Source organism: Patagioenas fasciata, chromosome 20 (assembly GCF_037038585.1).
Source record: "Patagioenas fasciata isolate bPatFas1 chromosome 20, bPatFas1.hap1, whole genome shotgun sequence".
Classification (NCBI taxonomy): domain Eukaryota; kingdom Metazoa; phylum Chordata; class Aves; order Columbiformes; family Columbidae; genus Patagioenas; species Patagioenas fasciata.
In genome coordinates, this window is record NC_092539.1 from 6472185 (window position 1) to 6497341 (window position 25157).

Here is a 25157-nt window from a genome sequence, read left to right on the forward strand (position 1 = left end):
TAATTGCTGTAAGAACACAGGGCCGCGCTCGCTGCGGCTCCCTGCAGCCAGCCAGCCTCGCCCTGCCCGCCTCGTGTGGGGTTCGACACCGCTGCCGCTTCCCCACCTCAGCGCGACGCCGGTGCCGCCATTTCGGGGGCGGGGGACGCGTCGCGGGGCGGTCCCTTTAAGCAACCCCCCCTCCCTTCAGGCGCCCGCCCGCGCCGTGCCGGGAAGATGGCGGCCGCCGGTCGGGCCTGGCGGGCCGCTGCGCTGCTGCCGGCATGGCGGCTGCGGGCCCCGGGCCGAACCTACAGCGCCGCGGCAGGAGGGGGCGGCAGCGGCGGGGGCCGCCTGCTGCTGGGCGCTGCCTTCGCCCTGGGCGGCGGTGCCGGCCTCTACCTGGCGGCGCGGCACCGCCTGTGGGAGCACTCGGCCGCTGAGGTAACGCGCTGCCGGGCCCCGCTCGCCGCCTCCCGCCCTCCCGGCCGGTCCCCCCGCGGCTCCTCCCGCCGCCATCCCCGCGTGGGGCACCGGGCACGTTCCCTTCCTGCACCCCGGGCCCTGGCGAGGCCCGGGCAGGGCAGGCAGGAACCTCAGGGAGGGTGCGGGCGGTTTCTTTTCACTCGGGGGACCGAGCGGGTGGTTTTGCTCACGTTTCTGTGAGGAAACCGCTTAAAATTGTGCAGAGGAGGCCCCGGCAGCGCTCTGTGCGAGCTGTGAGAAATGTCTGTCAGCGAGAGCTCGCTGGGATGCGAGCAGCGTTTTCTGTTAGAGTTGGTGCTTTCTCCCAGCGCCCACGGAGGGTTGTGTAACCCAGTAAATTGCAAATGAGAGACAAAGTTAGAGGACATTTGCTTTTTAAGGTGTGAGTGATGGTTGGCATGGCCTGTCGGGTCGCTGAGGTATCACAGTGCTGGGAGACGTCCCTCACCCCATGTCTCCCTGCCCTGGCTCAGTTGTGCGCTGGTTGGTTAATCCCTGGAATATTAATTTAGGCAGACTCAGGCCTAAAATCAGCAGCAAACTGCTTTCCACACCCTGTGGCCTCAACATTGAGGGAGAGGAAATCGCATTTAAAAGGTTTTGATTGAAAGATGATTAAAATATCCTTGTGTTTTTCTTTAGTTTCAAATTTCTATGTAGAGGGGTAAGCTGCCTGGATATAAAATCTTTTTCTGGCTGTGAGTAGGAGTTGCCAGCACATTAAATATGTTTAGAAAAAATGGTATTTGGTCCCAGTAGAAGGTGAATATTTGTGATGCCATTTGGAGAAAGCATCTGTTAGCCAAGATATTTTGATGATCAGATGTTGAAACTGAATGTCAGTGACTGTGACTTCGTGACAAAAATAAGGGTGGAAGGTAATATTTATATTTTTACTAGAAAATGGAAGCTTCTGATCTCTTCCTTCCCCAGCTGCCTGCAGGGAGCCTGCAGCTCACTCTCTACCAGTATAAAACGTGTCCTTTCTGTAGCAAAGTCCGAGCTTTTCTTGATTATCATGGACTGCCATATGAAATTGTGGAAGTGAACCCAATCATGAGGAAAGAGATCAAATTTTCTTCCTACAGAAAGGTGCCTATCCTGCTAGCCAATGCTGGAAGCCCTCTGGTAAGTCCTACTGTGTCAAAAGCTTGATTTCCCCACAAGCAGTGGTTTGGAGGCTTGTGTCTGTGGTTTATCACATGCAGTAGAATCTGTAAATCATCTTTTGTTCTATCAAGAGCCTAAGGTTTGTTTCGTGCTTCATGGCCCCTATGGCTTGGCCTTGCTAGAGTTTTTTGTTGCTTTTTCTTACAAGTTGTTTGTGTAGTGACTTTATAATCCAGTGGTTATCTACTTTGTATCAGCCCTTATGCAGGGGCTTATATCTTGTGGGAGAACAATGAGATCTTAATACTGACAATTCAACTTGACTCTTTTTGTGTTAGTGTTGCTTTCTTCCTTCGCTGCTAAGAACCTAAATCCAAAGCCCACTAGTGTGTGTCTGGCCCTCTGCTTCTCTGTTGTCAGAATGTGAGACAAATTTGAAATGGTAATATCAAACCATCACAGAAGAGATCTGAATGTAGGGCTGTCTTTAGATATGCAGGGACTTCTGTGGAAATGCAAGGGAGGAAAAAGGACTGGGAGCCTCAGCGTGCAGGGGAAAGGGTTTGGAAGAATTTCCTTTTCAATTTCACCCATCTCTTCTAAAAGTTTGTTTTAATTCTGTTTTTCAGCAATTGAATGACTCTTCAGTGATCATCAGTGCAATAAAGACTTACCTCATTTCCAAGTAAGAAAATGGGATAATGGGAAGAAGAGTTGAATGTGAATGGCCATAGCGAACTAGAGATTGAGAAAACTCTCTTGGAGCCAGTGATAAGTGTCCTGCTGACCTTGGTCTCTGAAGCTCTGGGTGTTTGGCCCAGCAGACCTGACCCTGGCTGTGATGCTGTGGGTGGTCCATGTATACGTTGTGATGTGCCTGCAGTAAAGCAAAGCTTTAACCTTTCAGATTTACTTCTGCACCTGTGAGATTCTCTTTGCACAAAACCTACTTAAATATGGACTAGCATTGTTGCTGGAACTAAGATTGCAATTAGCCGGTTATAACATCTAGAATGAAGTGAAATTGCTGTTAGGTCCATGCTACAAAGCACTTGAGAGTGGCAGGAAGTTTTATGCCTTCAAGAGCTTCTGTTCTGACACTAACAGTTATTTGCAAGTAACTGTTCCAGACTCTTCAAAATTTATCTCAAATAGAATTTGGAGCCTTGTGGACTTATTTTCAGTACAATACATTTTAAAGTGTGTATCTTTTGATCTATCCTTTGATCTGCTCATTTTCGTAGCAGCTGGATCAGTGCTGTGTTTCTGTCCACAGGAGGAATACCTTGGAAGAGATCGTGTCCTTTTATCCTCCTATGAAAACTGTGACTGAGCAAGGCAAGGAGGTATTTGAGTATGGGAATAAATACTGGCTCATGCTGGATGAGAAGGAGACAAAGCGAATCTATCCTGTCAATGAAGTGAGAGTGTAAGTGCTCTGTAATTTGTGGGCCCTTCAAGTAGGGTCACAGCCTCTTCAATATGTATTCAGGGATGATGTAGATAGAAAATCTCCCTGTGGTGGCAAATCCTGTCACATCCCCTTAGCATTTAAAACCTCAGTAGTTAATTTGCTGTGTTTCTTACATAATTTGAAACACGGTTCCCACCCTCATGGTCATGCCTTGAGTTGTCTCCAGTTTCCCTCTTGGCCTTTTGGTTGTGTCACAGGGGAACACAATGCAGTGCTGTTTTCCCTTTCTGCTTCCGTCCTTATATGAGGAGGAGAAGCTTGTGCTCTTAGTCTTAATTTTAGTCTGAGATTGGAGGAGACTTGCCAAAGACCATGATCCTGAGTGCATTTCAGGGAGGTCACCAGAGCACAAGGCTGGGCAGGAGTTTTTGACACGTTTGTCCTTGGCAGAACCTCTGGCTAATGCCACTGCGATTTTGTCTGCCTTCTGTAGCCCTGCAGCCTGTCCCTCACTCACTCTTTTGAATACTTGCAGGGAAGAAATGAAGTGGAGAAAATGGGCAGATGATTGGCTTGTTCACCTCATCTCCCCCAACGTGTACCGTACCCCCAGAGAAGCCTTGGCGTCTTTTGATTACATTGTCCGTGAGGGAAAATTTGGCACCGTGGAAGGTTTCTTCGCCAAGTACCTGGGGGCTGTTGCCATGTTCTTCATTAGCAAGAGGCTGAAGAAAAGGTTGGTACCACTGAGCAGCAAGTACACATGAAGAATAGCTCCTTAACCTTCTTAACTGTGAGCCCCAGATGTCAAAGGGCAGAACCTCAGTGTTTTAAACTAAACCATTTAATCCAGTGTGAAAGCTGTACTACTTTAAGTGGAGGTACTGAACCCTCTACTCATTTATATTTAATCACTAACTGCCCCCTTCATTCTCAAATACCTTCCTAATTCCCAGGAAAAGTCAGCCCATAAGATCAGAGATGATAAAAGGCTCTTGTGTCTTCAAACTAGTTCTTCTCTTCATCCAGACATCACCTTCAAGATGATGTCCGAGAAGATTTGTATGAAGCAGTCAATGAGTGGGTAAAAGCTGTTGGAAAGCATCGACTGTTCATGGGCGGAAACCAGCCGAACCTTGCTGACTTGGTAAGAAGTTGATTCCTGCATTTAGTGTTAGGTGTGTTACAAATTATCCACTTGCTCATCGGTGTGAAATAGTTCATACAAATATAGGGAGAGAAAATGAGTTACATGACATACATTGTCAATGTCCTTTGTGCAGTTCCCACATTAAGGGGACTTAAATTACATAGGACTGTTATTTGTTGTTTTCCTCCAGAGAAATGTTTCCTAAGATGGAACTTAAAATTCCCACCTGTGGGTGGATGTTCCTGATCATGTGGAAGCAGATAAAAGCAGTTTACAAGCCAGCTTACAAGCCAAGACTGCTGCACCAACAGTTCTTGGAATGCAAGGGCAACATTTCACACTGGGATTTGATGCAAAGATGAGTTTAACTTTTGCCCCATAATTGCATGTAGATCCTGATCTTCCATCACTGTTTCCTCATGGAAAAAAACGTGCATATTCTTAATTACCTTTCTGCCATTCAGTCTTCCTTGCTAATCAGAATGGTGGAATAGATGACAGGACAGGGAAAGAGCCTTACTGGCTGGGATGATGAGACGCTTGTTGGTATCCAGGCCATTCTCTTTCAGTGTTGTTCTGATCTTTGCCCTCTGGCACAGGCTGTGTATGGGGTCCTCCGGGTCATGGAAGGGCTGGAAGCCTTTGACGACATGATGGTTCACACCAAGATTCAGCCGTGGTACCAGCGCATGGAAGAAGTCATTCAAAGAGCTGAAGCTGCGGTCTGATGCCAGCTGCGGCTGCCTTCCTGAAGTACTTGCATGGTAAAAATTGTCAGAAGGAATGGCATCGATATTTTTGGCGTTGGACTGGTCACAGCTAATGGACTGACATGCAGGTCCAGAGACTGTCCCATTTTGATTATCAAGTCTTGGTGAGCAGAAGGGATCCAGCTGGGTGTGTGTTTGAACGTGATATTTGGAAGGATGGGGACAGGTAAAAGGAAGGGATGTTGGACGCTGCTGGAAAGGAGAAGCTCTGAAGAATACAGTAAATAGGCTTCTTTTAGGCAAGAGGCATTCTCGGAGCAGATCATTGTAAAAGCAAACCACTCATGGCTAGTGAGTGTACCAGCTGTGTCAGACATGGTGTGTCTGAGCAGGTCTTGCTTCACGCTGTCTTCCGCTGCTCATCCACGTCATGTGAAGTGTTTTCCTGACTGAGACACTGGATACTAGTTTTTAAGTGACGTTTTTTCCTGCAATAGAATACTGTAAGCCCAGTGCTGAGGGAACTGGGGGGAATCCACAGTACTGGGAAAGGCGCCCTTCCAATGTCAGAAACAATGCTGCACTCGGCAGATTGTGTGCTTTTAACTCTTCCATGTAAACGGTCCTTTCGATACTTGGTTCTGTACGGTCTGTGAGGATAAAGGCTTGCTTCTGCCTGTGCGCCTTGTGAGATCCGTGAGTTCTTGCCTCACCCGTTAATGCTCAGAAAGCACTCCCTGCACAGAAATCACAAATGCAAATCAGTCGAGTGAAAGATTTCTCGCCTGAAATCTCTCTGGAATATCCCTATCAAATTGGTTTGGTTTTCAAAAAAGAAGGATTAAGAGCAATCTGATTGCCTGGGGTAATCTCTAGATGTTTTTGCCATGCAAGAGTAACAGAGGATTTGTTGTTGTAGCAATCGGATTAGGAGTCGTCTCTGCAGGTAACGTTGTGCAATACAAAGTCTCCTGGGCTATGCTGGATAGAACTTGACATTTGTTGTTGTGAGGACGATGCAGGTTTGAAAGGGAGTGATCCTCTGTGCAGCCCCAGGCTTAAATGTCCTTATTGTCAACTTGTCCTTATTGTCAACTTCTGTTTCCTCAGAAGGGAGGGTGGGTTTTGGGGAGCCTGGATTGTTGAGGTATTTCAGGTGCAGCTGAGGTAGTTTTTTTGGGAGGAGGAAGAGGGGGGGAAGCATCTTTATTTGGTATAACAACAAAGACTGTGATAGAGAGGTTGTTTTTTTTTTTTTCTAAATGTGAGACTACTATAACTTGAGTTATGATCTGACATAGCGGGGAGAAGGAAGATGTTGATAGTGAAAACAGCTGGGTTGCCAGTCTGTGACTTCCTGCATGTTAAAGCTGTCCTGTACTGAAAGTTGTGTTCCACAGTATCAAAGTAATGCTCAAGCACGTTGGTCATACATAGGCAGGAGCTTGAAGAACCCTCTATGATAACTCAAAATATCCATCTGTGTAAACGCCGAGATGGAAGAAAAGTGTTTTGCAGCATGCTGAGCGGGAGCACAATAAATGAGGTGCTGAAACCCCAGCAGCTCTGGGGCAGCTCCGCGCTCCACCCGCTGCGCCCCGTCACCCCGCCCGGGGCGGCCGGGAGGGCTGGGCCCGGTGCCGGTGCCGCTCCCCGCCGGCTGCCGGGCTCCCGGCCGCTTCGCGTCGCTATGGCGACGGGCGTCGTGGCGAGGCGGAGCCCGTGACGCGGCGCGGGGCCTGTGACGCGGCCGCGGGCCCGGCGGAGGAAGGTTTGAATCGCCCAATGGGGGAGCCGCGCCCGCTGGCGGCTCGGCGGCGGCTCCGGAAGTGCGGCAGCCCCTCCTGCCCCTGGTGCAGCGGCGCGGCGCTGCGGGCCGTCCATGGCTGCGGCACCCTCGTCCGCCGCTCCCAAGCCGCCGACGAAGAACTCCTGAGGCGGCAGCGGCTGCGGTGAGGGGGGGCGGAGCGCGCCGGGCCCTGCGAGGGGGAGGGACGCGGTTCCCGAGCCCCCTTCGGCGCCTTCCCCGCCCTGTCAGCGGTGAGAGGCACCTCCGGCCTTGGGGTGGTTCTTCCCGCCGCGGGGGGAAGCGGGAAATACCGGGGAGTTTAAATAACTAACGGAAAAGGTACGTGGTGCTGGGGCGGTGCCGCCCCTGGGGGTTTCCAGCCCGCGCTGGGTAAAACCCGTCTCTGAGCTTAGAGCTGATCCTGCTCTGAGCCTGAAGCTGATCCCAGGCTTGGTCCCTGCCAGCCCGAGGTAGCCACGGATTCTTTGGAAAGCCGCGGGAGAAGTTAAACTTGTGAAATAAACCTTGTTGCTAGGGACAGCTGGTGACAGCGTTGCCACACTCACCGGGTCTGGGCTCTCAGCAGGAGGCACTTTCAAATGGGGAATGTCCCCAATCGCAAGTGATAGGACAAGAGGAAATGACCTCAAGTCACACCAGGGGAGGTTTAGATTGGATATTAGGAAAAATTTCTTCCTGGAAAGGGCTGTTGGGCATTGGAACAGGCTGCCCAGGGCAGTGATAGAGTCACCATCCCCGGAGGGTTGAACAGACGTTGAGGTTCTCAGGGACACGGGTTAGTGCCAGGGGTGGGTTATGGTTGGACTCAATGACTGTAAAGGTCTTTTCCAACCAAAATGATTCTGTGATTTGGGTTTTGCTTGTGGTAATCCAACCGCTCTGTAAGTTCTCAGCCAGTGCTGTAGCTGGTGTAGGTGTCTGGGCCTTGGCAAGGGTTTAACCCTTCCTTGGAAAGAAGAGGATTAAAGCACAGCGGTGGTTGAGTGGTTCATAGCTGGAAGCTGGGAAATCCTGTTCCTTGGAAAACTGCCGCTTCCTCTTTCTGGTTAAGGGAAGCGCTGCTCTGTCTTCCATTCTATCATGTTCATAAATCTGACATAACACACAGGTGTGTTTTGTCTTAAACACGTACTGCTTAAAAACACATGCAGTAGTATTTGTTTTATTTAGAGCAGGTTGTTATGTGAACCTTGGCAAGCTGACAAATTAACCACTGAGCTATGCAGAGTGATTTAAATTCTAGTCTAGCAGAAGTATTGTACAAACACAGAGAATTGTGAAGGAGTGTTACCATCAGGTCAGCTATCTAAGCCTGATGCCACCATTTCATCACTCCGCAGTAGACATTTGTCCTTTGGAGATCCCTCCTCCCTCGTTCTTGTTTCTTCAAGTCCCCCAGGTACCACCAGGCAAGAAGCTGCTCATGCTGTAGCTGACTCCCAGTGTGTGTGTGCTACAGGTGAGCCCACCGGTACACAGGTATCTGCTGTCAGGCAGTGGCCACATTGGTCTGTGTGGTGCTGGGTTTCCTTCAGCACGAGTGCTAATTTGGATGCATCTCTTCAGCCTGCAAAACTGTAAAAGCCCAGAACCTCAACATTTCTGTCAAGTTGTACAGAATTCATTGGTGATGGCAGAATTTAGAGAGGGGCGTGTACAGGTACCCTGGAACTGTTCAAACCTTGTTTCTTTATGAAACTGGTTAAATACTGTAGTTAGAATTTGAAGGTTTGTAACTGTTTGAGTAAGGCCATCGTGTAATTGTACAAAACATTTCCATTGTTTAAACCAGCTTTCATCATTAGTATATAAGGAACTATAATCTGGGTCCTTCCCTCATCCCATGCTTGTCAGAGGACGCTAGGGCACGTCGGCTTTTGTTGTTTGGCCTCATACATTTGTTGCATTTGAGCCTGCGTGTCGCCTTAAATTGAAAGGAAGAGGTGGTTCAGAAATCAGCACTTTTTCCTATTAGTGGTCATTTTTGTTATTTCTGTATCAGGTATCCCACATACACCAGCGATGATGTGGCTTCGGGCTCTGCACAGAACGCATTGTCCAGAAGAGCTAAAAGCCTGAAATTAACTGTAAGTAATTTTACCATTGGTGATAAAATCTTCGTGCCCAAATCAGAGTTGTGCTGCTGGTGTATTTTTGTAAGATTTGCAGTTGCATCACATCATTACCTCAACCGAAGCCTCAAGCACAAAGATGGTGACTAAGTTTGCGTCTCTAGGCATTTCTGTGTTGTGTTAGATATTGGTTAAGGTTATGCTTTTTTTCTGATTATTAAAGAGATGTTGTGATCCAAAAGCTTTTATGCATTCAAAAAAACACTTAAAGTTAAGCACATATGAAAGAGTTTACAGGTTCAGGGTTCCAGGATGGAAGGATCTGATGGTTTCCTATTGATTTTTCTTGACTAAACTCTAAATATTCCTTTTCTTCTCCCTTCAAATTTGTCTTCATAATAAGATGGTGTTGGGTACTGGACCCCTTGATTTGCTCGCTTGCTCTAAGACTTGGAATGCTGATGACTTACAGACACCTGCTATCAATCCATCTGTATTTCATCTTTAATAACTGTGTTAAAAGCAGAAAATACCTGAAGCGGATCAATTATTTGTATTAATCCTAGCTTTACAGCAAAATATTGCGCAATTCAAAATGGCAGATGCTACTGCAAGCGAGCTCAAGCTTTAACCAAAGCTGGCCATTGTTGCTCTCTGGCACAGAGGGAAGTGTTGTTATTTCCAGTTTCCTTATCCACAGGTTTCCTTTCATTGTATTGCCCTTTCCCGTTTGGGAGAAGAGCCATGAAGAACCGTTCCTCATCTCCCCCTTTGCACGTCCATGTGGATGAAAACACCCCTGTCCATGTCCATATTAAAAAGGGTCAGAAAACCACCCCTGCAAAACGCCAGGTAGGAGTGTGTAGCTGGGTCTTTGTAAGGGCTACAAAGAGGAAGGTGAGCGCTCCTAGAAGCACCACGAAATCTTCAAGGTCTGTTTTACTGTTATATTAGAACTGTAAGACTTGAATTCATATTCAATGGTGGCTTTTCAATAACATGTCTTCTGTACCTACATATGATATATAATATATAGTTACTTTTCCCATTCAAGTGTGTGACTGGGAGATCTGTTACTTCCAATGTGGTGAGGCTTGGGGGTATTTTTTTTTTTTAATTCCTTTTATTTCCTGGATTTGTATCCTGATAATGGTTTTTCTTTTGGTTTCATCCCTGTTTTTGTAGGAAAGGTAATATCTAGGCCTTTCAAATTCCATCTTGATTGTATTAAATATGTTTAAAAAACAAGAGTCTGGATTCAAACCGTCTTCTGGCCTTAAGCACTTTCTGAGTGCGCTGAGCCGGTGTCAGGCTCCCGATGGCTGCTGGCTCCTCTGATCTGATGTATCGTGTGAAACACAGATATTTTTGTATGCATGAACTTTGGTTTGGTTTTGCAGCACTAACAATTGCACATGGTTCTTTAAAAGTCTGTGATGTATTTTATTTTCTCTTTCTTTAGTCAAAACACAAGCAGAAAATGAAAGGAGATACCGTGAATGTGTGCCGATCTGTCCGGGCGAAAACCAAGGCCCCATGGGTGCCCCCAGGCAAAACATCTGTCCATGAGTCCACCTGCAAATGGGAGGTATGGGTGATTTTTGCTCTTTAAAACAAACTTTCAGCTTTATCTGAGGTTGAAGAGAGCAGTTTTGTAGTAAGGGAGCTGCACTGCTTTGAAGGCTACTGTCACCTGTCATCCACTCTAAGTGTCTTCTATGAATCTTTTTCACTTTTTAATATAGAAAAATTGGAAATTAGTGAGCAACCTATGGCCATATCATGCTGTTCTGCCTCTAGAAGCCAGAAAAATTTCTTTATTTATTTTAGTTTTACTAATCCCCTATAAGATCTCATCTGGAGGCACAGCATGAAGCTGCTGTTCTTAGTCCCTTCCCGAGCATGGAGCATTTGTGCAATGTTATGTCATATTTTCTTTCTCATGAGTTGAGCCTTTTGTGTTCCTGGTGCTTCCTAGATGAGAATTTGAACTTTCATTACTTTTTCTTCTTTTGTTGTTTTAGTCTTTGAGTTTTTCACCATTCCCTAATGGAAATGAAAGAGCTGTTTACAATTTTTTGTCTTGCAGTCGTGTAACCTGGTCTCTCTTTTTAGCAAAGTTAGGGTGAGAATCCTGTTTATAATTTTATGCTAAAAAGATTATGCCCTTTGTTGCTTTCCTACCAGGGACCAACTCACCGCCTAGAAATTACACCTCCAGACTCAGAAAAGTTGCTGTCAGTGTTGCGCCTGAGTGACCTCTCTACAGATGAGGAGGATGCTGTTTGTGGCAAAATGAACGAATACGAAAGGAAAATAAACAGCCTGATGAACACAGTGGGAACACTGAAGAATGAGGTGAGGAGGCAGCGTAAATACCTGCTGACTTAGGCTGACTTAGGCTTTGTAGCTGATCCTTTGGCAAGAGGAGGCTGGAGTCAAGTCTTGGTGCAATGGAAGACTTTCCAGGCCGGTGGTAGCTTGCTTTTAGAAAAAAAAGAAGGCAATCTGAGTTGTTTAGAAGAGCTGAACTACTCTGGTGAGATCCTAAGGCCTACTGTGAAACACTTAAACATATTATCCATTTGATAAGGTATCTTCACTTTCCAAATAATCTGTCATCTTCAGAAACAAGTCTGGTACAACGATTCAACCCCTTTCTATGTTCTCTCTTCTTGCACGTCTTCAGCTGTTCATAGTGCTTTTGACTGCCGAATGGGATGCACGTGCCATTTGGTAGGAGCAGGTGTTGACTTCTGAGCCCTGTTCAGCTCTTGAGTAGTCTGTACCCACCTCCAGTCGTGCTACCAGCAGTGATCCTGAGCTGCCACAGAGCCTCCCAAAAATGGGTAGATGGAAACAAAATGCCAGGGACTATTTAAGTTGATTAAACCCAGTTTCCTGCATCTCACGGAGTGATAGTGGAGAAATTGGAGCCATGTCCCAGTGCGTGATCTGCTGCCAGAGCCCTTTCCTGCCATGTTTGAGGTCTGTCACACGTCTCTTGGCTGATCAGTTTTTCATATGTGACATAGAGCCAGGACATTTGTGTCTCCCCATGTTTGTGAGACGGAGAGTGTTTCTTGGCAATAAATGAATTATGTCCCTTGTGTGCAAAAAGAGCCTGTAAGTATCTATGTCTTGTGTTGTTTGGTGCAGATGGCTTGCTGGTTTGAGGTGTGGATTCTGTGTATCACTTTAAAAGCACCTGGTTTGTCTTAAGTTCTATTTAAATATCTTCATCAGGTCAAGCTGCAAAAAAGGGACGACCAGCAGCAAATGGCAAAGCGTCTCCTTGAGGAGCAGAAAGAAGAACTGAATGAGGTCTCGCAAGAGCTGGCAGAAACAGAACACGAGAATATAGTGCTCAGGCGCAATATCGAGCGTATAAAGGAAGAGAAAGAACTGACTATGTAAGAAAGCTCCGGTTCTCCATTGTTACTGCACATAGCGGTATTTACAGCACACCCACCTCCTTTATTGCTAACAGTATTTGAGGCTGTAGTTTGTACGCTGGGTTGCAGCGCTGCTGAAGAACTGATGTTCTTCGACTGTTTGGTCACCTTTTAGAAGGGGGACTTGAGATGGCAGGAGCTGCAGAGAAGGGCTCTGGCATGATTATTGAAATGGAAAGAACTACTCTGAGAGGAACCTGAGGGCAGTTGGCTTGTGTGGCCTGCTGGAGGGTCATCCTAGCTCTGCAGTTAATATTTTGAAGATTAAAAGATGCTGTTTGAATTGCGATGACATTGGTAGAACAGTAAACGAGTAAACATGGAGCTGAAAATGAGAGGAGAATGTTTTGCCTTTGTGAAAATCATGCTGAGACAGGACTGAATCATGTTGTGTTGTATTGTGCTTTTTTCGTAGTGACCCTGAAGATCTCCAAGTCTGATGGTTTTGCATCTGCTTTGTATCTAAAGAATTAGGGAAGTTTGTGTCTCCAGGGGACCACCAGTGTTTTAAGAGAGTTAGTTTTACTTTTTCCTTAAGAAAGATCACTTGAAAGTGAATGCTGTGTGTTCCATTTTCAGAAAACTTGTTGAATACTTCTGAGTTGATAAGCCCTTGCTGAAAACTTAAAGCTGTGTATGTTGGTGTGCTTTCCTGTTTTATGTTCAGCCATTTGGTGTCTTAATTCTGGTGTGGCTTAAGTGCTCGGGAAAAGCACAGCATTATGTTTTGGGTTTAATAGTGTGTGCAGGCTTTAGTATAAGCCCAGTTTGTCCCTCTAAGTTGCTATTTGCCAGCTGTGGTCCTCACAACCATGTCTACTCACTGGTTTCTATCAGAACAGCTTCTTCACTGGAAAGTAGGTAAACCTTAAGTGATGTTTGCTTAGGGTATTTATCCTCTGATTCAGTTTTTTATGAGTTTTAACTGAATCAAGTGTATATTAATAACAGCTGGTACAGCTGTCAAAGCTTTGTGTTTTTCTGATGGCTGGATTCTAATTACAGGCTACAGAAGAAGTACTTGCTGGAAGAGAAGGAGTGTTTGATGACCAAGCTGAGCGAGGCAGAGAGAGATGGAGCAGCTGCAGGCAGGCAGATCCTTGCCCTGAAAAATACAATTGAGAGACTCAACAAGGTAGATGATGTTGTTTTTTGTTCTTGCCTTTACTATGTTGTCCTCTTAGATGGCTGTCTTGAAAAGGTAATGTTACAGTTGCTGATTCAGAAAAACGTAAGGGAAAGTAGAGGGATTGAATGTGCTTAGGTTGTCTGCTAGTTGTGTTTGGAAGTGGGGTATTTACTTGCAGCATCCAGACATTTTGTGCATATGTGGTGCTGACTATTGCACTGCTCACACTTGTGTCAGCTTCATACATTAATTCCATGTGAACAATGGTTTTCTTTTTTGCTTTGTTTTTTCCCTCTAGGAGAAACACATGAGCAGTTCAGACATTAACGCACTGATAAGACAAAAAGAGCTTCTGCTCCAGAAATTGAGCACCTTTGAAGAAAGCAACCAGACACTACGAGACCTTCTCAGAGAGCAGCAGAACCGGGAGGTGAGCCCTGCCGTGTGCCTCAACTTGCATCGTTACAGGAGTCTGTGGTGCCTTGTGGACTGAAATGCAGTTTGAGAGCTTTTAACTCCTCTTTTCTTTTTTCCCAACCCTGCTGTTGACCCTGTGTCTTAAAGGATGGATATACTGCTTGTAAGAGCAACACAGAAATGAAATTGCTCTTCCTCCTGTAGTTGTATTCCATTCAAACAAAAGCAGGCTGATGGTAACAGTTCTTTCAGCCACCAGTGAGACCGGATAAAAGGACTGAGTTCTTCCACGTGACTCTCTCTGAGTAGTGGGAGAGTTCAAAAAGATCTTAAATTGCCATCATACTTTTTATCATAATCTTTGACTGAGAAGTGGAAAAGCTTTCTGAGATAGGTGATAATATGTGAAATATTTAGCAAATTTGATCTTTCTGGGTGTCTTCTGAGAATTGCTGCTGCAACTGGGAGGAAATGGTTGATTTACTCAGTTCCATTTGAAGAACCTGTATAAAATTGAGGTTTTAGTTAACAGTTTTTCTCCATATTTGTTTTGTAGAAGGAAGCTCAGAAAGTACTGGAGCGTCAGAGAACACTGCTCAAAATGCTGGATGACTCAGATGCAGAGAAAGCCGTAAGCAAACCACAGTCCCTTTCTGTTTTCTTTCTAATGATGAAGCAGAGAGATCTAAAATGACAAGCTCTTCTTTGTCTTGCATTCAACTGTCAACTCTTACACTAATGCCTTTTACACCAATAAAAGTATTTTGGCTTTTGTGGTAATCACATCCACTACATTTCAAAGTGGATTGATTTTTGTAGCCTTTAAAATATAGGGACTTAGAATGGGGATAGCACAACTGAGACCTACATACAAAAGCACCATTAGGATTTACAGTATTCAGCTCTAAAGGTGAACTTAAGCATGTTCTTATAATGTTTAAGCACAAATGATTCTGCTTACCTTTTCTTATGATACCAAATGTACAAAGCAAAAATTGTGCTACATGTTTCTTTAAAAAGAAAACTCTGGGGGTGGGAGAGAAAAAACATCTGCTGCCATAATCCTGACTGACGGTCAGGATAGGATTCATAAGTTTGGAAATTGTGTTATTCTTAGAACCAGAAAAGCACAAAGAGGGGTAGGCTTTCTGGATCTGTTTCGGCCACTGAATGAGTGACCTGGTGCCAGATTTTGTTCATTTCCTTATCTGTAAACTGGGCTGAGGATGCTGCTGCTGTGGATACCGGGCGGTGCTGTGGATCAGAGGGTGTCAGGGGAGGCAGTTACACCTCATCCCTCCACCTGCCAACCTAAATGTGTTTGTTATTTAACATCTAGTGGTGTTTGTTTTCCCAGGAACTTCAGTTTAGGCTACACGAGAAAGAAAAACAAGTGGATAATCTCACCGCTGAGATACAGTCAGAAAAGGTAGTTTCCTTTTTCTGTTTTCCCCTCCCTGTTCCGCCTTCCAGTCCTGTAGAACCACAGATTGTCCAAAATTTAGGTTTATACTTGCAGATGATGACTTTTTAAGGGATCAGATGGTTGGCTTGCCTATAGAACTGGACAGACAGGTACCCATTCCCACATAGTTCATGCTTCAGTTTTCTGCTATTAATAATAAAACTTCCATCACAAAGATCAATAGATAGGATTCTCTTTGCTCTGGCTTATCACTGAATTGCCTTTCTGTTCAAGCTCCTCTCAGTTCCTGATGTCAAGTTCCAGTCTGTTCCTTTGTTTAGAAAGTAAAAAAGAAATGTAGTGGAAGAGATCAGATATGAAGGATGTTTTGCCCAAGGACAAATTTTTCAGGCTAGTCGTTCATATCTGATTTAAAATAAATGCCTACTGGTTTGTTTCCCATTTTGTTGGAGTAGAGGAGCTGTGAGGGTCCATCTGAGGAAAGTGGGGGTATCTGGAGATGGTATCAGATTTCTTCACCGAATGGTTACACGTTGGAAAGTATTCCTTCTATTAGCTCAGTGAGGAGAAAGGTGTGTGTCCTGTTTGCTTCTTATTTAGGACCAGGCAAGGACAGCTTCTGAACTCTCCAAATCTATGGAGGCTGTGAGAGGCCATTTACAAGCGCAGCTGCGAAATAAAGAAGCAGAGAACAACCGGCTGACCATCCGGATACAGGTGTGTTTTCAGTGCTCCCTGGGGATTGTCTATTCATTTACTCTCCTGAATTGAATTGACTGACAAGGGAAGTAACACTCACCAACTCTTTTTCTACTGCGTCTGGTAGACTGAAATATTGGCTGGTAGTGTTTGTACCACTAGCAAAGCCCATACTTTTCAAATGAAGAAAGAAAAACCTTTTCACTTCTGATACATAAGGAAAAATCATAACCTTAAGGTCTATGTGCATGTATTTGATACTTTTTTTCTGATTGCTGCATAGTTATTTAAAAGATGGCTTTGTTTTAGCCAAGCATCAAGACATATTGTAAACTATATAATTTGCTTTCTGGGAGCAATGCTGTGCCATGAGTTCTGTATTTAAGCACACTTTCCACAGTATTAATGAGTAGGAGAAAGTTACCCTGGTTTATTTTGATTGAAGTCATATGTTTGATGTATCTGTTGATGTTGTGATGATGTTGTGATGAACACGTGTGTGTTAATGGTTTAGAAGAGCTTTAATTCTTTTAAGCTATATAGCTGCATAAAGCAATGTTATTAGATGAGAACATTTCAATTAATAAAGAGAATGTTCTTGGGTAGATCAAAAGACTAGTAGACCAGACCAGTATTTATCATGGTCAGGAGAGAAAATCAGTGTTCTAGAGAGCAGCTTATGAAAGAAGAGAGGAAGGCTCATGGAAAGAAAAGACAGACATGTCTGTCAGCATCGGGACAGGATTGTGTTGGTGAAGCATTGACTGCAAGTACCTCTGGGCTGTGGGTTGGGGGTTTATGCCCAGCTCTCTCCACTGTTTCTAGGAAATGAGTTGCTGCTTTGGGAATGCAGGAGTAAGGGTGTTATTCCATACGGTGTGTTTTCTTCCCCCCTGCAGAACCTGGAGCGCAGTGAAGCTCAGCATAAGGCAGAGGTGGACTCTATCATGGAACAACTGAAAGACCTCAGGCAGAAGGGAGACCGTGATAAAGAGGCCTTGAAAAAAGCCGTCCGTGCCCAGAAAGAGCGGGCAGAGCAGAGTGAAGAGTATGCAGAGCAATTGTCTGCCCAGCTAGCAGAGAAGGTACCCGAGAATACAGGAGGAGAGACCTCATTTCAGATCATGCATCTGAATCTTTGACTTCTGCTAGCAGCCCTGGGGGAAGGCTCTGCTTTCAACTAATGAGATTTATTTCTGTCTTGATGCCCTGGCCCATTTATGCTAAGTTTAGAACAAATCCAGTTTTCTCAGCTGTCACTGTATTCGCTGCATGTCCTTAGCTTAGGACATGCAGTAACTTAGATCATCCTAAACCAGCAGATCCGAATTTTCCCCTGGTCTTTTAGATCTATCTGAGGATTCACAAAAGCCAATAAAATAAATCCTTGTAGTTTTGGCTGAAAATTCTGAATGAAGTTGGTTGTTAATCAAGAAACTAATTACAGCAGAAAAGTACAAAGACTCCTACTGGAATTTCCTGTTGAAAATGACTGAAGGATAGCAAAGAAAAATAGAAAAGTTAGGACTAAAATCAGAAGGGAATGTGGATTTCACACAACTTGACTCTTCCTCATGTTTAGAATTCTAGGGACCAGAGCCACTGGTAGAATCTTAGCCATGCCTTGTATTTCTGATAGTTCATCTGCCTTCAAAGAGGACTCTTCTTTCACTGCTGTTATGTCTGTTGGCTGACAGCAGTGCTGGAGAGCACCTCTCTCAAAGATCAGGAAGAATAAAAAGAAATACTTGTCCTCAATATTTAAAAGTTCTAGTGAACTCTCTGCAAATGTTGTGCTTACCCATATCAGCATTTCTGTGTATTGTCTGCATATCCCATGTCCAGTGACATTTTTGTCACTCTTGCTCTTTTCCTCATGTGTTTTTGTTTGACAGGACAATTACGTTGCTGAGGCGTTGTCTACCATGGAGTCCTGGAGGGGCCGCTACAACAAAGTAGTAAAGGACAAGGGTGACCTCGAAATGGAACTCGTGACGCTGAACAGGTTAAAATAAATTAGTGCGGAGGAACAAGTATGAGTGGGGATGAGTTCTAAATTAAAGGATAATTCAATTGAATAATTTCATTAAATTTAATAGTTTAATTAGATTGCTCGTGAATATCCAAGCAAAACCAGCACTGCCTAAGGGCTAGAGCAGAGTTTGGAAACAGAGAGAGATGTGGCTTCTGGTGCTGACTTGCCACAGCAAAGGCAGGCTTTTTAAGGGCTTACTGACCCTTCAAATTCTCTGTTCCTTTGCCATTTTGTGATGCTTTGAAAGAATTATGGTTATGTTTCTTTTGAGATCTGTTTGAGACACTTGAAGGGATTAAAAGAGATAGGCAGTATAGTTTGTGCCAATTTTGTTTTGAAGCGGAATAAGTGTATTGGTATCACTGCAGTACAGTTGTTGCTGCAAGGAAAAGATCAGTAGATACAAGAAGAGAGAAGCACGTCTTTATCTTACGTATCTTGGAGGTAACGCATTTGAGCTCCAAGGGGATGACTCAAACTAATTCCCAGCAGGTTGAGGTAGTAGAACAGTAACACAGACGTGTGCATAATGTGACTGGAGAAAGAAGATGAAAGGAGAGGGAAAAACCACCTTTCTGAAGCTAATTTTCAAGCATTAGGAATGTTGTTCTTTCTTTGTCACTTAAGGTGTGATTTTCTTTCTGTATGTCAGCCGTGTTGAAGACCTGCAGCAACAGCAAACAGTCCTGGAGGAGAAGATGAGGGAGGACAGAGATGCTTTGATGGACAAATTGAACCAACAGGCTACAGAGACAGCTGCCTTCAAAATGGAGAATGAAAAGCTAAAGGTCAGTGATTCTAGGCATTTGGAACTGAAATGCTCGGGGGAAAAAAGGAAGAAATTATAACAAGTTACTTGCAGAGTTGAATTGCACCCATTGCTGCCATTGAGTTTCAGATCAGTGTCACCTTAGCCCGAGAATGATAGGGCAAGTCTACTGAGATATAAAGAAAAGTGAATGCTTTGGGAAGACAGGATTTTTCCCACATTTTGGCTAGGAGTATGTCAAATCCAAGTACAATTTCTTCCAGCTGGCATCTTACGACTTGTCCTAACCTCTTCATGCTGCTGTCCAGAGAACAAACAGCATTCTCGCACACACAGAGAATGGTAATCTCCAGAATATATAAAAGTGGTTGGCATATTTCTCCTGTCATCTCCAGCCACTGGCGATCTTGTAGGTGACCAACATAACTTTCTTCTTAGAAAGCTAGACACTGATCCGAATAAGGAGTAACCCTAATCCAGGTAGCACAGCCCATTCAGGCAAATGGAAAGATTGCACATCCATCCCAAAACTCTGTGCTCTGCTGGTGTAAATTTGGTGATCTGCTGACATCTGACAAGTTTTGCCAACTTATGAACTGATTTTTCTTCGTCTAGACAGCATTAGACAGCTTGCGTGGCGGTTACTCCCAAGCACTCGATGGAAGATGTTTTCTTTTTTTCAGGCTAATGTGGGCCCAGTGGAGGAAAAGCTGACCCAAGCGCAGAATGAAGTGGAGGAGCTCAAGAACTCTGTCAAGAACTATGAAGGCTTGATTGAAACCTACAAGTCACAGGTAGGCATCTCATCCAAACCTTCAGCCTTTGCACACACATCTATTCTCCCTTCACTGTTGTGGCTTATTCTGGAACACCTTAACCCTTTGTTTGCTCTTGGATGGTGTTGCAGTTTCATATGGTTTTGATTCTTTTAGCCTGACTTTTTCTCAAATGGCAGCGTTCAAACTGCTCCATGCTGTAAGCCGAAGTGTGGAAGACTTTCCTTCCTCACCATGCACTGATAACTCAGTCATTGGGGGGAACTGACTCCCACAGCAGAGATCTTGATTAATAGAAAACAAAAGACTGGTTTTAATTATTTCACTTTTCCTTGCTCCTTTTCAAGTACTGGCAAGTACATCCAAGCAGCAAGTATTGTTTTTTGGCTGCTTTTTTGGGGGGAATTTGTATAGTGTGTTAGTTAGGAAGCCAAGGCAAGAAGGGAGAACATTTGGTGGAAAGCTGCAGTGATGCAGATGGCAAAAGCAGAGTGAACCACCAAATACAGTTCTGGGGTGGTGGTCAGTGTGGCAAGAAACTCGTTGCTGATCCTTGAGCAGTTTTAGTTGCTCCAAAGCATTGCGTATTTGTTGAAAACTATATATTAAATTATGTGGGTTTTTTGTATGTCCAGCTGTTGAAGAACCGAATGGAAACAGATGAATTGATGGCGAAGCTGGAGCAGTGTGATAAAGAGAACAAGACCCTGAGGGAGGAAATGAACAAGGGGGTTGATCAGGTAACTGTTCCTCAAAGACTGATACATTGTAGGCATTCATGGATCTTAATGTTGTGAATCCAGGGAAAAATGGCTGTGAATAGGAAACGCAAGGCTTAAAATCATAGAATAGTTTGGGTTGGAAAGGACCTTTAAAGGTCATCTAGTTCCAACCCCCCTGCAATGAGCAGGGACATCTTCAACGAGATCATGTTGCTCAGAGCCCTCAGCTTATCTCACTTTGCCTTTTCCATTAGTTTTTCTCAGGAATTGTTCATTCTGCAAAACTTACTGAACATTTAGCAACTTCTTTTTGACTCTATGGCATTCTTCGGAGGTGTTTAAGAGAAAGTCTTTTGGAGTAGAAGACCTTAAGCTTTGAACTCCAACACCGGCCAAATATCCACTCAGTGTCATCAGACTAACAAAGCTTCACTGAAGTTGAGAAACCTTTTAGTCTTTACCTTATGAACATCTGAAAGTTCCTCGTGTTCTCTTTTTTTGACTGTAGGCGCGTAAGCAGTATGAGAACCAGCTCACTGAACTGGAGAAGCTTCCTGACATCCTGAAGATCACAGAGACACAGCTGGCGCAATGTCAGGACCAGCTTCAGAGTTACGAGAAGAAGAACATGGAGCTGTCTGTCATGATCGCAGACCTTCGTCAGCGGGTAAGGGAGTGGCAGAAAGATCCCGAAGCACTGCAGTCTGCGCTTCTGAGTCCAAAATGAATTTCTAATCGCAGGAAGGTTCAGTCTTCATCTCTGTTCTCCTCTCTTTTCAACAAAAGATTAAACATGCTCTGCAAAATGAAGGTGTGTGCCATGTCTTTGTGCAAGAAGTTAGCAGCGTAGCTGGTAGCTTTCCTTACTATTTGAAAGGTTTCTCATCCCTTGGTGCAGAACCTTATTGGGACTCAAATAGCAGTAGTGACAACGCTTGCTAATGCCAACGCTCGCTTCTGTTACTTCCATCATCTTGTCAGCGTTCCCTCCTATGTTTTTCTGCTGATAGTGCTGTCCCAACCTTGTTTCCTCACCCTGATTTCAGGTTTTCCGCTCCCTGCTTTTTGTCCCTGGAAGCACAGCGTAGGTATTGCAGGATAAGTGAAGACAGACATCACTTCTACAACCCTGCTTCAAGACACAGCAAATGATCTCGCAGTCTGACTGCTTTACTCTGATTATAAACCCTGGTGCCTTTGTGTGCTGCTTTCATGTATGTGGCTACTTTTAATGTCTGTGCTTCGCTGTGCTTACAGGTGGCTGCTCTGCATGCAAGAGTTTACAGACCTGGCTTTTCATTTGCAGTACAGAAGGGTTTTCTCATAGCTTTTGCAGCATTAACTGGAAGCACCAGCAAAATGAACGTTTTGTGCTTTGGTTTTCTATCCCCTGTTCCTTTTCTGGGGCTCTCCAGAAGTTATGAATTGAGCATGTTTCCTTCTGGAGACCTGCCTATGTTTTAGATGTTTGGTCATGTGTGTTTAGTGACTACTCCATAAAGTAATTACTTACTGTAATTTTTAGATTGAGCTCCAGGGAGACAAAATGGAGATGACAAGAGAGAGGTATCAGTCTGCCCAGGAGGAGAAAAAGCAGCTCACCTTGAAGGTGGAGGAGCTAGAAAGGTTAGAAATATTAGGCTCTGTTGCTCTCTTAACCTTCCATTTCCCTCCTCTTCCTGTTGTTTTTTCAGGGGATTGAAACAGCTTCAGTTTTGTTCCAGTCCCCTACGTGCCTGCAGGATTTTGTGCATTTGTGCATCTCTAATCAGTAGGGGGCCACTGGAGACAGTTATAGGATTTTGCAGCACCGTTTATGGATGTCATTAGAAAGGATGGTGAATTACATGGCAGATACATCAGCTGCTTCGCCAATCTAGCCTGACAGTTCTGAGATTACTGCATATTACAGTGGTTTTACTCATGTTTATAAATTCTTTTTAGTGACAGTATCTGGGAAGATGCAGGTATGTGGATACTCTGTATGTCCTTCAGTCTTTGAAATTCTGATTTGAGAAATGGATGAGTGTTTCTTGGGGCTTTCCCTTTTCAAGGAGGGATAGAATCTATTCCCAGACTAGGCAGGACCTGACAAAAATGCAGACTGAAATACGCTCACTTAAAATGAATAGGTTTCCTTCCCTTATTGTCTTAACCTAGAAAACTAGAGACAACGAATGCCCAGAACATAGAATTCCTTCAGGTCATAGCAAAACGTGAGGAGTCGATCCACCAGTATCAGCTGCGGTTAGAGGAGAAGAGCCGAGAATGTAGCTCCTTGGCGCGTCAGCTGGAAATGGCCATTGAGGATGCCAAAAGACAAGTAAGTCATTTCCTGTGTTTGAATTTGTCCAAAACTATCCAGACTGTAGAAGGGGAACAGCAGGGATGCTGGAAATACCTCCTCAGCCTATGACCAAACTCCTGAAATCAATCATGTTCAGTGAAATACAGATAATAAAATGTGTTGTTGCTTGTTTGTCGGTACTTAAGCCGTTGAAAAACTGAACCCTGCTCTCCAGTTTGCAACGGAAGAGAGGAAAACACAGAACCGCTGCTTACGTATGAGGATGTGTCTGATGAAACATTATAGGGCTTTTGTGGACAGTGGGGTAGGGAAAAATTATTCTTCCATAAACAACTCCTTAACAAAGTTGTTGTTCTGTTGTTACGTGTAGGTGGAACAAGCTCGAGAACGAGCAACGTCTAGAGAGAGAGCAGCCCAGTCCAAGATGTTGGACTTGGAGACGCAGCTGAGTAGGAATAAAACCGAGCTGAACCAGTTGCGTCGGAGCAAAGACGATGTGAGTGACTTGCAAGGGATGCTCTTGCTGTGCTGGTGTCCTGGCAGCAGCTCCATAAACCCCAGTGCTGTGGGTCGCTGCAAATATCATGCAGGGCTGTGTCTGTGACGTGCTGCTGTGTGTGTCCCTGACACGTGTGCTATGACATGTCTGTTGTGTCACTAATTCAGGAAAGTAGATTCTCATTTGCTTCGTACTTACAGCAATGATCTGAATGAGCTTGCTCTTAACTTACGTGTGTCTAAGAAAAGACTCAGACCTTTCTTATCTTCAAATGAGATTTGCACCAGATATCACGGATGGATTTCAACTTCATTTACTGCTTGGTTACCTGAGAGAGAATGCAGTTTCTCTTCTAGAGGAAATTATTTCTTCTAGAAGAGAGAAGGAGAATCTTTCCTAATGTCCCATTTACCTTGCTTGTTTACTTGAGTTGTACTTGGAATCGGGTTGCCACAGGGATCAAGCTGCTTTTCAAAAAGAGTGTGTTTAATTCCCCACAACTACAGCTAATCCGTTTAAAAGCCCGACTGATTAGCTGTGTTGTCTCCTGGTTTAATCAGCCTGTTGCTGAATGGAGTTGGAAACGAGCAGAACAAATTATAAATACAGCACTGCCTATGGTGATGTCATTTGCTGCCATGCCGATTCTTGCTGTCCTCAGCCCTTTTGGGGAATAGCTGAAGTTTAACGTGAACAGGATGGATGTTGCTGCCTTTCAGCCTGTGTTTTGTGTTTCCTTACATAGGCAGAGCGCCGATACGAAAGCCGCTTACAGGATTTAAAGGATCGGTTGGAGCAGTCGGAGAGCACCAACCGCAGCATGCAGAACTACGTCCAGTTCCTCAAGTCTTCTTACGCCAACGTTTTTGGAGAAAGTGCCTTCCTGGGCTCCCCCAGCCGCTCTCGTTCTTCTCCATGAGGACAATGCTCTCCCTGCACCTCTGCTGCTCAGCACAAAAGGAGCCCTACTTCAAAGCCATATGTTTTTTAGGAATAGGTTGGGATTTCAGGGTCACTATTAGGAGACGTTTTTCTCTTTTCCTTGCAGCATGAGATGATCAAATGATGGTGGCGTGTGTCCTAAGGTTGGGGGTGTCAGCGGTACCCATTTGGTCTTGGTTGTTGGCATTACACCATGAACTGTGCTCCAAACCCACGTGATTTTGGGTCCTTTTCATCCCCTAAGGTCCTGATGGTTTCAGCTCTTAAAACCTCTCAGTGGTTCTTCGAGCATTTTAATGTTTATAAGAACTCTTTTCCTTTTTGTGCTTTTTTCATTCTGTTTCTGTGTTGCAGAGATCATGTGGAGGTTTTTATTTGTTTTAATTTTTTAAACTACTGAACGTTATATCGATACATTGGATGATAAGATGGTGGGAGAGGGTCCACCCGCCAACAGTGTGAAGCTGAAAATAACCTAAGTGCCTGGACTCTACACTTACAAGAGATTATCTCCTGAACAACCACAGTGTTTGTAAACGGTTTTATACCAGAAATAATTATTTTATGTTTTTCCACTTGATTCTTGTATACTCTCTGATCCTCACCTTTTTCTGAGCGTGTTGCTAATGTTGCTTTACTCCTCTCACCCTGGTCTCCTGATCCTGAATATCCCCAGGACTGAGCCAAAACCAGCTGCATGCAAAGGAGACTGCGGTTCAGCCTCAGTGGCCCTTCAGTTGAGGTCTTGGTGTGGGTGCCACGCGAGTTCGGGGTGAGCGTGAAACGCTGAACTGGTCTTAAGCCAATTAAAGAGCAGCTACGATTGGTTCAATGAAGAGGTTGAGTAACCAGACCCCACCAACTCCTGCAAATCAGGTCTTCGGTTGTTTGGTCCCTAGAACTTGCGTGCTCTCTAGTGCCCTGTTCTTTGCAGTAAATGGTTCTTCTGGGGGCAAAAATAAGCATTGTTTTTATTTTTATCTCTTTTGTATCCTATTTATGTGCGATGTGGTCATTGGGTGGTGTTTGTCACAAAGCTTTTCTAAGTGAATCAAATTTTTGAGAGTTCTGTAATTGTGGGTGTGTTTAACAATTTTAAAATCCTAACGGTGCTACCGTAAAGCAAACAATAAATACATTTTCATTGATTATGGTGGGGATTTGCTCTTTGTTGTGCTCTGTTTAGGGTCTCCTTCCCTTTGTTGTGGTTTAAAAGTAAAACGTCAGTGCGTTCTCAACATTATTCTCG

General features: G+C 44.6%; 2 protein-coding genes across 3 annotated transcripts; both read left to right on the forward strand.

Moving 5' to 3' along the window:
* Positions 1-197: 197 nt before the first annotated feature.
* PTGES2 (prostaglandin E synthase 2) lies at positions 198-5530 on the forward strand. The gene is made up of 7 exons (XM_065854122.2): positions 198-423; positions 1399-1593; positions 2205-2260; positions 2852-3004; positions 3525-3725; positions 4019-4136; positions 4739-5530. Exons 1-7 carry the CDS (start codon positions 217-219, stop codon positions 4865-4867), a joined length of 1059 nt encoding a protein of 352 aa, XP_065710194.1. The 5' UTR covers positions 198-216; the 3' UTR covers positions 4868-5530.
* A 1104-nt stretch (positions 5531-6634) lies between these two features.
* Positions 6635-25056, forward strand: ODF2 (outer dense fiber of sperm tails 2). Of its 2 annotated transcripts, XM_065853897.2 has the most exons (21): positions 6959-6977; positions 8662-8746; positions 9432-9583; positions 10194-10319; positions 10919-11089; positions 11978-12144; positions 13192-13321; positions 13614-13745; positions 14289-14363; positions 15090-15161; positions 15759-15875; positions 16757-16942; positions 17753-17862; positions 18545-18680; positions 19345-19455; positions 20073-20177; positions 20668-20826; positions 21685-21785; positions 22320-22482; positions 22838-22963; positions 23712-25056. In XM_065853897.2, the coding sequence occupies exons 3-21, from the start codon at positions 9476-9478 to the stop codon at positions 23883-23885; spliced, it is 2469 nt and encodes an 822-aa protein (XP_065709969.1). In that variant the 5' UTR covers positions 6959-6977; positions 8662-8746; positions 9432-9475; the 3' UTR covers positions 23886-25056. The 2 variants fall into 2 exon arrangements, with proteins under 2 accessions (XP_065709968.1, XP_065709969.1); XM_065853896.2 differs by lacking the exons at positions 6959-6977; positions 9432-9583 and adding an exon at positions 6635-6801.
* The last annotated feature ends 101 nt before the right edge of the window (positions 25057-25157 follow it).